At 38.3% G+C, this 15,099-nt stretch overlaps 1 protein-coding gene across 1 annotated transcript in view; it reads left to right on the top strand.

Moving 5' to 3' along the window:
• Positions 1–2,131: 2,131 nt before the first annotated feature.
• Positions 2,132–15,099, top strand: part of LOC112575671 (cyclic AMP-dependent transcription factor ATF-6 beta-like) — a 22,254-nt gene continuing 9,286 nt past the window's right edge. The window contains exons 1-8 of the mRNA XM_025257647.1: positions 2,132–2,289; positions 8,942–9,027; positions 11,020–11,104; positions 12,236–12,312; positions 12,734–13,325; positions 13,571–13,740; positions 14,155–14,229; positions 14,540–14,647. Coding sequence (XP_025113432.1) covers positions 2,217–2,289; positions 8,942–9,027; positions 11,020–11,104; positions 12,236–12,312; positions 12,734–13,325; positions 13,571–13,740; positions 14,155–14,229; positions 14,540–14,647 — 1,266 coding nt within the window. The 5' untranslated portion in view covers positions 2,132–2,216. The remainder of the gene's footprint in view (positions 2,290–8,941; positions 9,028–11,019; positions 11,105–12,235; positions 12,313–12,733; positions 13,326–13,570; positions 13,741–14,154; positions 14,230–14,539; positions 14,648–15,099) is intronic.

Here is a 15,099-nt window from a genome sequence, read left to right as displayed (position 1 = left end):
GTTCTGTGTAACTTGTAAATTAATTCTCTTGGCACGAGAGTTGAGTCGTTACCAAAAGCCATTGCTTAATAGGAAGTGAAAGGATGGAATCTGCACACGCCATACAGGAATAAAACAAGATACAAATAAGTTACATTTCCAGAAAATTACTATGTGCTCCGATAGTTGAGTAGTCTAGAGCTCTAGAAATTATCCTTCCTTTGCAGCAAGTGTCCCCCGGCCCTCCCAGTCATGGATCAATAGACTTACGTCTCTGTAGGTAATCGTGGGAGAGATAAGAAACTCCTAAAGCAAATTGCGAGATAGGTCAACACAACACTTTAGTCACCAAAAAAAAAACAGTGACTACCTATTAATAGAAAGCTCTGAAGTATTACGACAATGGACATTTTATTGCATCGACTTGTAGATGTCCAGAGGACGATGACACCAACGTCTTCCAAAGCAACTAGACCATCAGAGAGACTGCGAGTTCACCAATACTACAGAAGATGTCGATAAAGCTTTGTGCTGACTGAAAGAAGGAGAACCACCTGGCGTTGAGAACGTCCCAGCTGAACTTCTCAACCATAGTAGGGAAGACACAACAAAGACCCTTACCGATCTGTATCAAAGAATTTGGGAACAAAAGGACTGGCTCAAAGAATAGACTCATTCGCTGGTCATATCCTTTTTCAAATGAAGGAAGCAGTGTCGAAACAGAACCACGTTCCTAATGACATGCCGAAAATAATTGAGAATCTCATTAACACCACCACTGAGGAATTTCTAACAGAAGAAAAGGCGGACTTCTGCAGGCAGGAGCTCAACTGAGTCTGTTTTCAACTAATGTTAACAGAAAAACATCTATAGCACCAAGGAGATCAATTCCACAGCCTTATAGACTTTAGAGTGTCTGGAACGAGGGGCTGTGGTATGTGACACCGACGAGGGCTTCCTTCAAGTCCTGGAAGCGTTATACAATGAACGCAGCACTACAACAACTATTATTATTATTAACTATTTCAATCGCAAGAAAATATGTAATATTCAGACTAGATAAATGTTAGAATCATATCAATCACATTCAAGGTTTGCAAGTCAGTGTGCTAGAAAAAAAATCCTGAGTCTTCTGTGATTAATGTCTTTGTTTAGTAGTAAAGTAGCGCTCCTTTTTCTTTTTCTTTTTTTCTGATCGAGCGCTATAGGCGTGAAAAGCATAAATTTTGCTTATTCTGTTACACTCGTAAATAAAGATTTATCATTTGGCTCTATCTTTCGGCTACTCTACCTTTTGGTACTTTGTGAAGAATCACATCTCAATCACTGCGCTGGGGCGAGGGGAGAGGAGCAAAATATATATTCTTACCCTTCACTTGCGATTTTCTCGAACTCGATCAATCTACAAAGTGCTTTGTATTAAAAAAATTATAATAATACGGTGATTTTATAGCGCTTTTCTCCTATGTTAAAGGCGAACTCAAAGCGCTTTTTACTGAAAGGAAAAACGCACAAACATAATAATAATGGATGGGGGTTATAATATTAATAAAATAATAATAAGTATTTATAATGCGCAGCACGACCAAGATAGATCCCACTCACTGCGCAGACCATGGTGTTAGCATAATTGACAAGAATGTTATGGCGTGTCTTTTTGTTGGAATTATTTTTAAATTTAGAAACATCATGCCATCTCATCCCCCGTCAAATGTACATACCTATTAGTAATTCCTCTTTCTAGTATAATCAAATCAAATCAAATCAAATCAAAACAGACTTTATTGTCTGCCCAGGAGACCCAGGGCAGAAATTTGTCTTTGCTCACAGACCCATACAGACATTTAACACACAGTTAGGAGTAAAAGTGAGGAGTAAAATAGTGTTGATTGCACCAGTCCATCATATTGAACCATAATGTATATTGAACAGAAAATTATCAAGTAATTATCATTAAAAGCACAAAAAATAAGCCGCAAAATTAACTACACTAACTGAACAAAGAAGAACGCGATCAATATATGACGATCATTACAAATTGTGAAAGACTGAGACTCAGTCGCCGGGCGACTAGGCAATGTGTCGGGACACGCCTTCTGCTGCAGTCTCGGCTTCACTCTGACATGACACGTATGGCATCCGGGTTTGGGACTACCAGCAAGAATCAACTTCCGGAACGAAGAAGTATGTCGGATCGTGCTTGCATATGTGAACGTGACTGAGATATACGACCTACAATGGCAAAAGACTGCGTATCAGAAGTTGACAGAAAGTTCCTTGCTAATCATTTTCTCGCAGATGAAGACTGGGGTAGTATTCGGCCCCGGAATGCGGAGGTGTGGGGAATTCTTACTACTTGGCGCTGTAGTGTATTACTGACAACCAGGTTGACAAGTCGTCTGTTATTAGTAGTACTACTGTAGCGTGCTCAGCGACCAGCTCTTTTGAACCTTTGCCTTTTAAATGTCTTTTCTTTTCCATCTGTTCATTGTAATTTGCGTGCCAGAAGACCTTCATGACAATCATATTCATAAAAATGATCTACGAAATTTGGAGATCTAACTAGAAAATTCTTGAAGCTGTATTTACTGTGTTCCATAGTCGAGCAACTCATTGTGAGAAAATTAATTTTCTTATATTTGTACATAAATGCTTAGTAAATGTGTTGCTTTCAGATTTTCTTATATGAAACATCCCTGCTTCTTAATCACTAGTGGCATCATAATGCCTATAATTATTTTATGTCTGAATTAAATCTTCCTTCTTAGTCTTCTACTCTAAAGTGAATGAAATCTTAAATATTTTAGTCTTTACATTAGTCTTATCTTTACATTCTAATAGTAATCTTGTTGCTTCCTTTTGGACACTCTCTAATAATATTGATTGTCTTTTCCAAAATGGTCACATGTTTATATTAGTGATGCACTGCTGAGTTATTTCAGGATAACTTCTTTTAGCAAAACCAGACAAAAAATAAATTTGTGCTTACAGCTACTCAAATATTTATTGAGAATTACTGTGGAGTTTTTACATGTTTGCAGTTATGTATCTTGATTGGGTCACGATGTAAACAGATGCCCATAACAAATATGAAGACATTCTTATCAACAGAAAGATTTAGTCAAGAACAGGGTTCCCAGGTCCTTACAAGTCCTTACATATTGAATTTTCACCGTAAGGCCTTATAAGTCCTTATATTTGCCATGCGGTCCTTACAAATTCTCACACGTCCTTACATTTTCTCAGTGACCCTTACAAGTCCTTATATCGATAAAATATTACCACAAATTTATTTTCGGAGTCGTCTTTGGCGCAAAATACTGACGATTTTTCGCCGCATGCTTGGTCTACACATCTGTACAACAGTAGTTGCCCTTCCGTATTCGCAAAAAAACACTCTTTTTTCAAAAGGTCTTTAGAAACTTACTCTTTCTTGAACCTTGATCTTCTAGTACTACTGTGCATAGCTCTATTTCTCTCTCTCTTCCCGTTAGAGTGTGTGTGCGAGAGAGAGACATGAACTGACTTTTGCATTACACCAAAGAATGGCTTTCAGGTTTTGCAATTATTATTACTTAGATTTCTAGAAAACTTGGAATATTAACGGTGTATGTTATCAGCGCGCTAAGGAGACTTTTTAAGTTATCTAATCTAAATATGGCAGACAGGCATCAAAATTAACTCTTTGATTATTTATTACTAGAAATACATGTATTTTGAGAACATAGAGAAGACCACAGATTCATAAATAATACATCTTTCCGACCATACAAGAGAAAAACTTAAGCATTGATGACTGTCACTTAGGTCCTTACGAATGCATGAAAGGTCCTTATAAGGTCCTTACTTGGCACCATCCCTGTCCCTGGGAACCCTGCAAGAAACCTCTGCTTCATAAAAAGGAGATTAAACTGGAAATAATGATTAACATATAATATTAAACTAATATTTTGAAATATTTCTAATGTGTGTGCATGAAAGAAATGAGGAGAAGTGTGGGTAGAAGCATGGACGTGTATAGGTGGATTGCTGTCTGCCAAGACCAACGCTTAGCCTCTTGCGAAAGTGATCTGCTGTTAGTCTCAGCGAGCCTAAACAAAGAATGTGAATAAACCAGAAGCTTTGTCGTCTAATGCCTTGTTTTAGTAGTTAACTGGAAAAATATCATCTGCCAGCAGTCCAGTAATACAAATTTGTGGGTAGAAGAGAGTGCATGCTTTTAGAATGTCACTTTAAAAAAATCATAGCTGATCTGGAGATAGTGAAATGTTCTAATGTACATTGTGTACAACAAAGGAGCAGCTAGTAACAAAGCTAAGTATAAAATGTTAAATTATTGGTATAGTATTTTCATGTTATTTAAACAGTAAAGAGAAATGTTTTTAGTTAGAAAGGTTTTTGCTTCATGATGCTGCATTTAATATTAAATTATTAATATCATGTAGCAAACTGCCTACTTTGTAAGGATTTATCAGACATGCAGACACACATTGTCAATGATCATTCATCTTTCCTGAAGAGGGCATTTTGGATTTTGTTGCCACTTTTGTCTGTGGTGTCTTCTATTTTTGTGATGCTTTGTACATTGTCTCAATGTAAAGGCTGTGTTGAATGTATTGCTGTGTGAGATACTCCTGTTCTCCAGACTTTATCATTTTATATGGATATGTCTTTGAGAACTGTACAGTACATAGAGCTGTGTGTCATGTGAGGAGATATACTTTATAAATCATCTGTTTATTATTATTAGCATGTTTGCCACACACACATACACGCCCTCAAAGAAGAGCCCATGACACAATTTCCACAGACTGTTCTTTAACTCCACAAATTTTATGTGTCAGACATCTGAAATACCACATAGTCGAATTGTACTGACAAAGGTATTGGCAGGCAAGTATGATTTTACATGCATTAAAACTTTGCTCAGATTATATCAGACTGGTTAAGAAGGAAATAGACCTGTTAGATGTCCCATTTTGTTTAGGCGATTTCCTTATGGCAATGCTAGTGAACTGGTCTGAAGGTATATGGTTTAATGGTAGCATCATACAGGGTAATTATTTCTTTTGTATGCAGGCTCTCACACACTTTCTCACTAGTTATTAACTTTTAAAAAAACTTTCCTATTGAAGGCAATATAAATATTTTGACTCATGGTTTATGAAAAGTAAGTAAATTTTACAGTTCTTGTTTGCACCAGAAGACTGAGGACTAATAATCTCTGATGAGATCATTTTTGTTTAAATGATGACGTATTGTTTTCTCTGACGTCGGTACCGTGAGATAAATCGTCACATTGTAAAGCTTGGGTTACGCCCTCCCCCCCCCCCACCCCGGACACACACCCCTCCAAACCCCTTCCGTCGCCAAGAAAAAGTACTTTAGTCGGTTAGTGCAACGAGGCCGAGATGGCAGAAACTGATGTACGACAGGTCCTGTGTCGGGAAATCGGCGCGTGGCTGTCTGTTCGCCGTCTTTCGATCTTCATCTGCCGCTAGCAACAGTTGTTCCGCGTCGCAGCTGACGTTGTCTGAAACAGCTTGTGGGAGGAGGCAGGCAGGGCTTCACACGGCGACACCTGCAAGCACATGGGCCGGTGTTGGTGTCGTGGTGTGATGGGAGTAAGATAAGTCCACAGAGAGACTCTTCGTCTGGGAAAAGTGAGAGGAAGGGGAAAGTGAGACTAGTGACAGCGGAGCCAGAGCTGGTGACACAGGCTGTAAGGAGATGGACCAGTTGGTGTGGTGATAACCGTTCTGTTGTGGGGATACTATAGTCACTATGTGGTCGGTCAAGATGTATGACGGGCATGTTGGCATAGTCATGGATGGTAAGTTTGTTTTCCTTTGACAAACAAGCAAAGCATGAAAGAAAGATGGAACAGGAAACGCTTGCTGGAGACAGAGTGAACTAGTCATTTAAGAACTGGTCGCTATTTAAATAAGGAAGTAATATTTCAGTGAAAATTAAATATTGGTGTAAGTGAATTTAAAAAAAAAAAAATAGATCGCACATTGTTCAGAAAATTTATACAAAAATTAAGCTGCTTTTTTTTTTGGCAGTGGAGATCAAAGCTTCTGAGGCCCTCCCCCCTTTTTTTTAAGTGACAGTTGCAAGTCTTCTGTCTACAGCAATACCCCACATTTTATAGATTTGTTGGAAGAGAAAGCTATCATGTTACTTGTAGAAGCACGCCTTGAGTTTTTGCTGCATTGAACTGTGTGAGAGAGATTTGACTAGTCTTTAGAATTGTCAGGGTTATATTTATATTATGAGACAAAAAATGCTTGTTTCTTCCTGTATGAAGTGTATCATGCTTAGAGAAGAGATGTGCTACGAAGCCCTCAAAAAACCTATGTACATTAAAGATCTATGCCATGCTTCCTGTATGGAAGATCTATGGCACAGTATTGCTACGTGGCATTCAGTAATAGGTTACACTGGGACCACCGAGAACTGCAAATTGACAAAAAGAAGAAAAAAAAATGATATTCCCTAAAGACAAATCAATAACTAGAATATTGCTTGGTTAAGTATTACTATTATTAAATGTCAGCTTTAATTTAGAATAGGCAGTAGACAGAATGTGTATATAATCTGTGTGTATGTGTGTGAGAGAAGGGTAGGGGAGAGAAGATAATTAGGCTTGCTGCTAAAGTAGTAGTGCATTATCTGAAAGATGATTCATTTGAAAATTCTGTTCAAATGTTTAGATGCAGCATATCAACCAAAAGATGTTGCTACACCAAGACCTTAAAAATGCCAAACTGCTTATACCTGTAATAAACGTCAGGAAAGAAAAACCAACAAAAAATAAATTAACTACCGAGCTGTTTAGAGACAAGCTGCATTAGTTGAAATTCCACTCTCAGTTCATTTTTTAATAGCTACTAATAACATTTGATGGAAGTAACAGGAAGGGATAGCTTGATAGTTTGGTGGGTACTTTTCAGTTATAAACGCCCAACAATTGTTCTGATCCACTATACTAGGCCTGAATAACTTAAGGTCTAAATTCTACTGTTTGTAGAGTTGAAAAACATATCTATTAACTTTCTGTTCATCTGCATGAAATGCAAGGTACTGACTGTAACCAGCCGGTACTTTGGGATTGTCTTTGAACCACATTGTCTAAATCAGCTCTATGTAGAAGGTTTATGCAGCTTGTAATTTAGGAACATGGCACGTGCCTCACACTGCAGGAGGCAGGTTAAGTAACCTTTTTTACATTCATGGATTTCTTCAAAAGGTTTAGGCATCTAAACTAGTCTGCCTTACACACTTGTCCTAAATGCAAGAGGGTCATTTCCTGGGCCATTCAAATATAAGAATGTGTCAGGTCTGTGATATTAAATACTACTGAACTTCTTGTGGAGAGTATATTTGTAGCGGGGTGGATTCATGCAAAGTGATAACAAAGCCTGCGTTTCCTTGATTGTGAGGGGTATAGAGCAGGGGTGGGCAATTAATTTTCCCAAGGGGCCGCATGAGAAATTGGGGTGGTTTTAGAGGGCCGGACCAATATAGTTAACTCAGTTTTACCCTGTACTGTATATATAGAATATAGTGTATATACTGGACGCGGGCGGGCGGGCCGGATGCGGGCAGGTCGCCCCTTGCCCAGGTCTGGTATAGAGAGTACATTTCCTTGAAGAAAGGAGTATAGACTATGTAGGGCAGATGCAAACACAGTGATAAACAGTGCATGGTCTTCCCCTAATTGTGTTCTGCCGGCCTATTTGCTGATCAGATAAGCATTATGGTCACTTTCCCAGTTTCCCTTCTGAACATGCTTGCCTGTAGCCTTGTGCCCAGCTTAGGCCAAGCATTTAAAGAGTAAAGTTCTGTACTGAAAGCTTTGCAGGATCTGGATGGGTAAATCAATGTCTTATTCATGAAAAGGTTCTTAATTTAAGCAGTAAGAGGCCGTGTTATACAAGTGCCTATTATACTGCAGGCACAGCTGTTGCTTAGTCCTGAGGTCTTTCATCCATAAAATAAAGGAAAACCTTTTTGACAACCTGGATAGCTGCAGTCTTGCCATCTGTGCCAAATCAATATTAACTTTAAGAGGACTTAATTGGTGAAGCACTTATTTCCTTGTGGAGGTAAAGCTTTTAACTAATGTCTAACAGCAGGCAGAATAATATGTCAAAAAGGGTATTAAATGTGCCATGTGTTATAAAGACATGCTTACACAGATTGGTCTCTTCTCGGACCGCTTCAATGTCTTGCTACTTGTTTTCTCATTTATGTAGCACGTGCATGCTTGTATGTGCACATGCATACAAACATACACATTCTCTCTCTCATGGACAACCATTTTGTTGTTCAAACTGTCAGTACTTGCTGCATTCAGCTTTAAGACTTGTTCATGAGGCATGGTTTACACAGTTGCAACAGCTGTTGACAAAAGTATTAAAACCAGTGCAAGAGAGGGAAGACTTTCCTGGATAACCTCCAAGTCTTCTAATGGGATTGCTGAGACAGTGTCATTTACACAAAGCTAATATGTAAATAAACTGGTTGGAGATCCTGTTTGTCCAACCTCCTTCATACTTCCCCATGAACATTCAGTGCTGTTTACCATTGTGGTCAGGAGGAGATTGGATGGTGCATATGAAAATTCTTTTAGTTAATACCTTTGTTTTTATTGTGAATACATATTAAGACTGTTTGCTCTAATGATAGTTCTTTGAATTTCAATGGGAAATACAAGATTTTGGTTACTAAACTGATACACAGGAATACATGATTTGTGGCTGTCATATGTGATGCCATGATCAAAAATACTCTTCGTTCTGTTAAGAATATTATTTTCCTATTTGAGAACACCCTTAGCCTCCTTGCCCTAGGTTTGCATAGCTTGCAGTAATAATCTCCCTCTCCCTCACAGTTAATATATATATTGCAGGAGACGGTGATATGTTTGAGTAATGTATGCCTATTATTTGTGCAGATGCTGGGGTATCAGACAACACAGACCTGGCACACGTTTTTAACCAGACCTTAGCTTTTGATCCTAATGCTTTGCCAGATGAGTTGGTGAGTTTATTTACATTAAACTTCTAATTTATTCTCTTCTCTTGGCGTTTTAGTGTTTGCAATATCCAGACATGTTATGTAACTGATATTGCCTACCGCAAAGCATGCGCTTTCACACACGGTTCTTGGAGACAAGCTAAATCCATGGTGGGAAGGTGGTAAAGCTTTGCTGTAATGACTGCTTGCTTGTTGCTTAGGGTATAAAGTGTGACCTCAACAAAGCAAAAACTCCAGCAAACTTCTACAGTCTCCCAGGCTTAGACTGCTCATGGTGGAACACACTTGATGCCCTCTTTTAGTGCTCATGATGACAGCTTTCTTTCATCTCAATCGACAGCAGGTCCAGGTGGTGAGGGGTTCCACTCATCACCTGTTGAGGTCTTTTGCAGGCTGTGTAAAGCTGTGCAGGGATATGAGACCTGATTTGGGATGTCTTATCTGTCTTTGGGACCTGGAGAGGGGGATTTCCAGTGCTTCTAGGTTAAGGCCATTTTGTACTGAAATTGTGTGGTGTGTGGATCAGGGGAGTGGTATCTAGAGATGAGGAACCTTATGTATATAGGAGGAAATGGATAAAATGAGTGAGGACTATGGAAGGAGGTATGAGTGGTGGTGGTGATTGTGGGAGGATGGTAGCCGTAACTAATGCCCTAGTTGTTGGTTGGTTTTGAGATGCCAACTTCCAGCTGTCGTTCTTTGGTACTGGAGACCTGACAGGTTCACAGTTGTGACATACTGTGCTGTTTACTAAGATTCTTACATTGTACTGTTTCTGTAGTCTTCACTGATTTTTAAAAAAATGTTATTCCATTTATCTGTTTATTATTGGGGATGTAGATCTTCTTTTATTATTCTACCAAAATACTTAAGTAGCGCTTGTTTACAGACTTTGTTAGCAATGTTAGGAAATGCACATAGTTTTAATCTTTTGAAAGTAATGCATAGGCTAGCTGATTTTTTAGTGATGGCCATAATTCATTTATGGAAAGGCATTAATAATCTTGTTTTCCTTTAGAATTTTATGTTTTGATTGTTCCTCTTTTTTTCCTCTTTAATTCATATAAATCTGGAACTGTGTAGGCTTGCCACCATCATTATGACAATGACCTTACTATAATTATGCTTAATTCTTTAGGTGGGCTGAGAGACCATTTTATGTTTAATGTCATTCTACATTCTAAATACCTCTCTTTTCTACTCATTCTTGTGTTCATTATTCCACTGGGCAAAAGCCATAACTTCTCATGCTATTATATCAATGTCTGGTCATGATGTACGTTGAAGTAGCTTGCAACTGGATTGTCTTTTTCTCAAAGCTTATCATTTACAATCTCCTTCATGACTTTTACAGGTGACAACCTGTAATTTCTAGTCTGAGGATGCTAACCCATTGTCCCTGTTATGACTATAATACTATAATGTAAAGCTTTTCATACTAAATTTAAATTATTTTTTTGCAGAAATTTATTTAAAAAGTGACCTTTTTCCTTTTATCTCTTACCATTGACAAATCCATAGCTGAAATATCTTATCTCCTCCAGGAGATGTTCTAGCATGTTTAGACATCTGTATTTTTCTGATTCTCTGAGTTTGTGGTCATTCTTACCAATATTATGTTAAATGAAATGTCAGACAAAATAATTGAAGTATCAAATTGTAATAAGAACATTAGAGTGCGAATATAATACTAAATTGGGAATAAGATAATATAACCATAGCTTGTGTAAATGTGTACAATTACAACAGTTATATCAGTTTCAGTGTTTGAGGGAGAAAGGAAAAAGGTGTTCAGCTTCAAATGTTTTTTTGTGGTGTGTATGGGCCTTGGTTTTTTGAGTTTTTGTGCAATTGCAATAGCAAACAGGACAGAAATATAGAGGAGTGATAGAAATTGTTGTAGCAGTTTAGCATTGCCTCTTCCTGTTAGTATTTATAGAGATATTTTGATTAAAATACTATAAGAACTCAGCCAGTAATGTTTTGTTTGAGCAGGCAGACTTTGACCCCGTGAAGTTCGACACATTTGATTTTGATGAGCTTTTGCAAGAGCAGAGTCACAGCGACAGTTCAGACAGTGGTAAGTAGAGGTTAACAATTTGGTAGTGGACACGATTCCTTTTGCACTGTAATATACACATATTACTTTTGCAGGGTAAAGCAGAGGGGCAGGCGGACGCAGGCATCAGGAAGGATCACAATTCGTGCGCCGAACATTGAAGATGAGTGGTTAAACTTCTGAGACGCTGGTTACGATAGTTCTCAGAGTGGCTGGGCTCGAGTAGTTCTACAGTAGTTCTCAAAGCCAGACACCCAACCTTCTGTTTCAAAATACAAAGATCAGAATGATTAATGCATATTACAACTCCAATATCTCTTATCCAAGCATGAGCAAAAATACTAATTGTTCACACCATTAACACGCTAAGAGACCATTCATGCTGATTTGCTCTCTGTACTAATAAAACTAAAAGTTCATGAATGTCATCATATTCAATCATACATATTTAAGGTAGTCATAAAACTCGGTGATCAGGTCACCATAATACTGTTTGGTAGTGTCTAACACGGTATTGTATCACTGGCCGATCCACAACATCAACACATACTTAGCCTGACCTTGTGCACATACTGTGTACATGTATCTGTAGATTGAAACATTTTGCATGCACAAAAAATTCCAAATGAATTCACCACAGAGTTATCCCAAGGAGCATCCAGGGTGGGAAGATTGCTCATAGAATGGTATACAAAATGTTGCCCTATTGGATGCCATAGAAGCTGTCGATGTTCTCCCGGATTCTTGTGTGGGGATAGAGAAACCCATTGTAGGTCACCAAGGTCAGCATAAATATTTTACTTGCTACTGGAAGAAAGGTCACGTGCCATACTTGTCACTCAGGTCATTTAGCACCACATGTGTACTCTGCCAGGTAAACCTGTAACTCGTATTATTTATAAAATATCTACATACTTTCTTTCTCTTATCTCATTCTTTCCTCATTATTTTCTGTAGGAAAAAGCTCCCAATACTTGTCTAATGCTATTTGTACAAAAGGGCAGAGAATTCCTAACAGTTGGGCCTGAGAAGATGGAGCTACACCTAAGTTTCTCCTGTCTGATGAAAGAAACGTACCAAAATTAAAATATGTACACTTAACGTGTGAAGCACTGTTTAGCTGTGGGTGATATAAGACTACACCTGTTTCAGGTATCATCATAAAGCAAGAACCACCATCACCTGCTTCATCACAAATATCAGAAGGCAGCTCTGAAGGATACAGTTCCGTGAGTATCCGGCCAAACAGGCCATTTATGGTCTCAAAACAAACTGTTGCAACACAATCAGAAGTTAAAAATTGTCTCACGCAGACATGTTACAGACAAAACTAATCTGGATTATTTGGATAAAGTCTCAAATACATGGCAATCATACAAACTCCTGCATGTTTCTTTTGTGAGATAATCCTGTTAATGGCAAATGTGCTTTCTCAATTATTTGTTTGTGTATATCTGTTTATTATATGCTTGCTTAATTTGACTTTGTTGCTTCTTTAGTTTGAAGTGTGTGTACATTGTTACTGTCATTGCTTGCAGCACATGCAGATCAATCACAATAATAACACATTTTAAAAAAGCTAGAAAAATTCTTGCTTTGAATTCACATTGAAATTGTAAGACTGAGCCTCTGTTTTCTTTTGTCTTTTAGTGCTCCGACTTACTGCTACAGGCAGTGATCAAAGAGGAGTCTGTCTCACCCTTGGATTCACCATCTTTCTCGTATTCCAATGATTCTGGGTTTATACTGTCGCCTCCACTCTCACCACCAAGTCTGAGCAGCTTTTCCACATCTGCTGCATCACTCTCACCACCTGGCTCTCCATCTTTGCCTGGCGATCAGACTTTGATCTTCATTCCACAAGTGGATGGGGACTCAGTCTCCGAGCAGTTGGTCCTCCCTTCAGATGTTTCTCCATTCCCTGGTTCTATCCTCACCTCATCAACAGGGACTTCTTTGTCGTCTCCAACATCTGTGGTGTTGACAGCTCCTACTGTGACCCTAGGTTCATCAATCAAGCAAGCCAATGTCCACTCAATTCTCAATCGAAAGATCAAGATCCAACCAAAACCAACGGTGACATCAGGCTCTGTTACAACAAAACCATCTGCCAACCATGTTTTATCCCCAAGGACTGCTAATGCAGTCACGTCAGTGCCCATAAGTTCTGCTGTCGCTGCTGAAGACGTAGTGTGTCAGGTGGTGCCAAAGGTAGAAGTCAGAACCATGTCAGTGAAATCAGGTCAGTCATTAGGCAGTTTTTATAAATTTTAATTTGACATTAGCTCTGCTTTCTATTTCAAACCATTTGTATAGCAAGATACAACAGATGGAAGAGATCGGGTTCCATTTTCCACATACTATGCCCTTGACATGGTTTATCACTGTAATTCATTGCCCCTAAAACCAGTAAGCTATGAGACTCTTTACATATGCTTTTTTTCTAATTTGATGCACATGATGTTTAAGCATGCATATTTCTGCAAGCAGGGGGAGGCAGGCCTCTGGTGGTGAGTGCAGAACAGTTTCAAAAGTTGACAGAGTCGGGAGTTCTGCGATGGTCTCCTCCCTTATCAGACTCGAGCTTTGTAACGTCACTGTCTCCTACATCTTCAACCTCATCAGCATATGCGCCACAGGGTCAGATTTGTGACTTGGTAAGAGAGCTTTGTCAGATTTCAGTCAGTTACACTCAGATACATCTTGTTAACAGGGATGTCCTGGGTAACCCAGTAATACTTAAGTCTTTCCCACTAAATTTCATCTGTGCTGTTTATGCCCTATACAAGTTGACTGACAGATGAAATTTTAGACTGCAGAACAATCTTTTAAGTAGGATTCATATTTTGTGTTCAGTGTATTTTTACATACAATTGTGGTTAAAACCTTTATTTTATATTCTCTCTCTCACACTCAGCAGTTGAACAAAGGAAGCAATTACCAGGTGATGCTGTTGATTATTTTGTTTGACTTCATCTGCTTGATCAGTTCAACTGTCCACCAAGCTCCAACTTCTTGTTTCAGTCTTTCAGCTTAGTATAACAATTTTTGTTGTTGTTCCCTTAATACAGACGAAGTCAAAGCGGCAGCAGAGGATGATAAAGAACAGAGAGTCAGCAAGCCTGTCAAGGAAACGAAAGAAAGAGGTGAGCTGGAAAACCACCATCAAAACATGGAATGCATGATATTTTTGAATACTAATTTGTGGAAAGCATAAACAGTGCTGTATGAATGAAATGAGGATGAAAATTATCATGAAAAATCAGAACGTTTGATGTTTTCAAAAACTTATTTATGGAGACCATGAAAAGTGTAAAAGCGCTGAAGGTAGAACCATTATAATTATTAATATTTCTGTTTTTTGAGAAGTTTTGATTCATCCTTACGCTTCGATCAGTCACAGAGGATGCAGAGTGTGATGGTGGCGGTGATTTGGTCTTTTTAAAAATTTTGCAGTACCTGGTATCGCTAGAGCAGCAAGTGAAGGAGTTTAACTTTGAGAATCAGAAATTGAAGAATGAGAATGAGGCTCTCAAACAGCACATTCACGTGCTGCAGTCAGAGGTTAGTGTTACTGTCAGTTCATGTTTGAGCAGCCGGGACAATGCAATCCCATGTTTTTATGGAAATGCACAATCCAATCTTGATGCAAGAATTATGCCTTTTGTTATTTCTATAAGCTGTTTGTGGAGTATTCTGAGCTATCCCAGATTTTTTTTCTTACGTAAACAAAATTTTCCACTTCTCAATTATCCATTTTTTTAATTTTCCATTGAAAAAATTTTTTTTGTACTTTTCGTTGCTATTTTATTTCACTGCAGTCTTAAGCAATTCCTGCAGACTGTGTAATGAGGTCCTGGTTAGGAGACTGAATACTGCAGCTTTATGCACAAAATCTGCTATACTTGATTCACTGTTCTTCTTAAAAAAATCATGAAGCATCATTAGTTTATGCTGTGTTTTACAAGCATGCTTAAAGTAATTTACTTTTTCTCACATTGATCAAATGGTCTTTA

Source organism: Pomacea canaliculata, linkage group LG11 (assembly GCF_003073045.1).
Source record: "Pomacea canaliculata isolate SZHN2017 linkage group LG11, ASM307304v1, whole genome shotgun sequence".
In the NCBI taxonomy this organism is placed as follows: Eukaryota; Metazoa; Mollusca; class Gastropoda; order Architaenioglossa; family Ampullariidae; genus Pomacea; species Pomacea canaliculata.
Note: the sequence above shows the minus strand (reverse complement) of the source record. Positions and strands in the feature narration are given on the sequence as shown.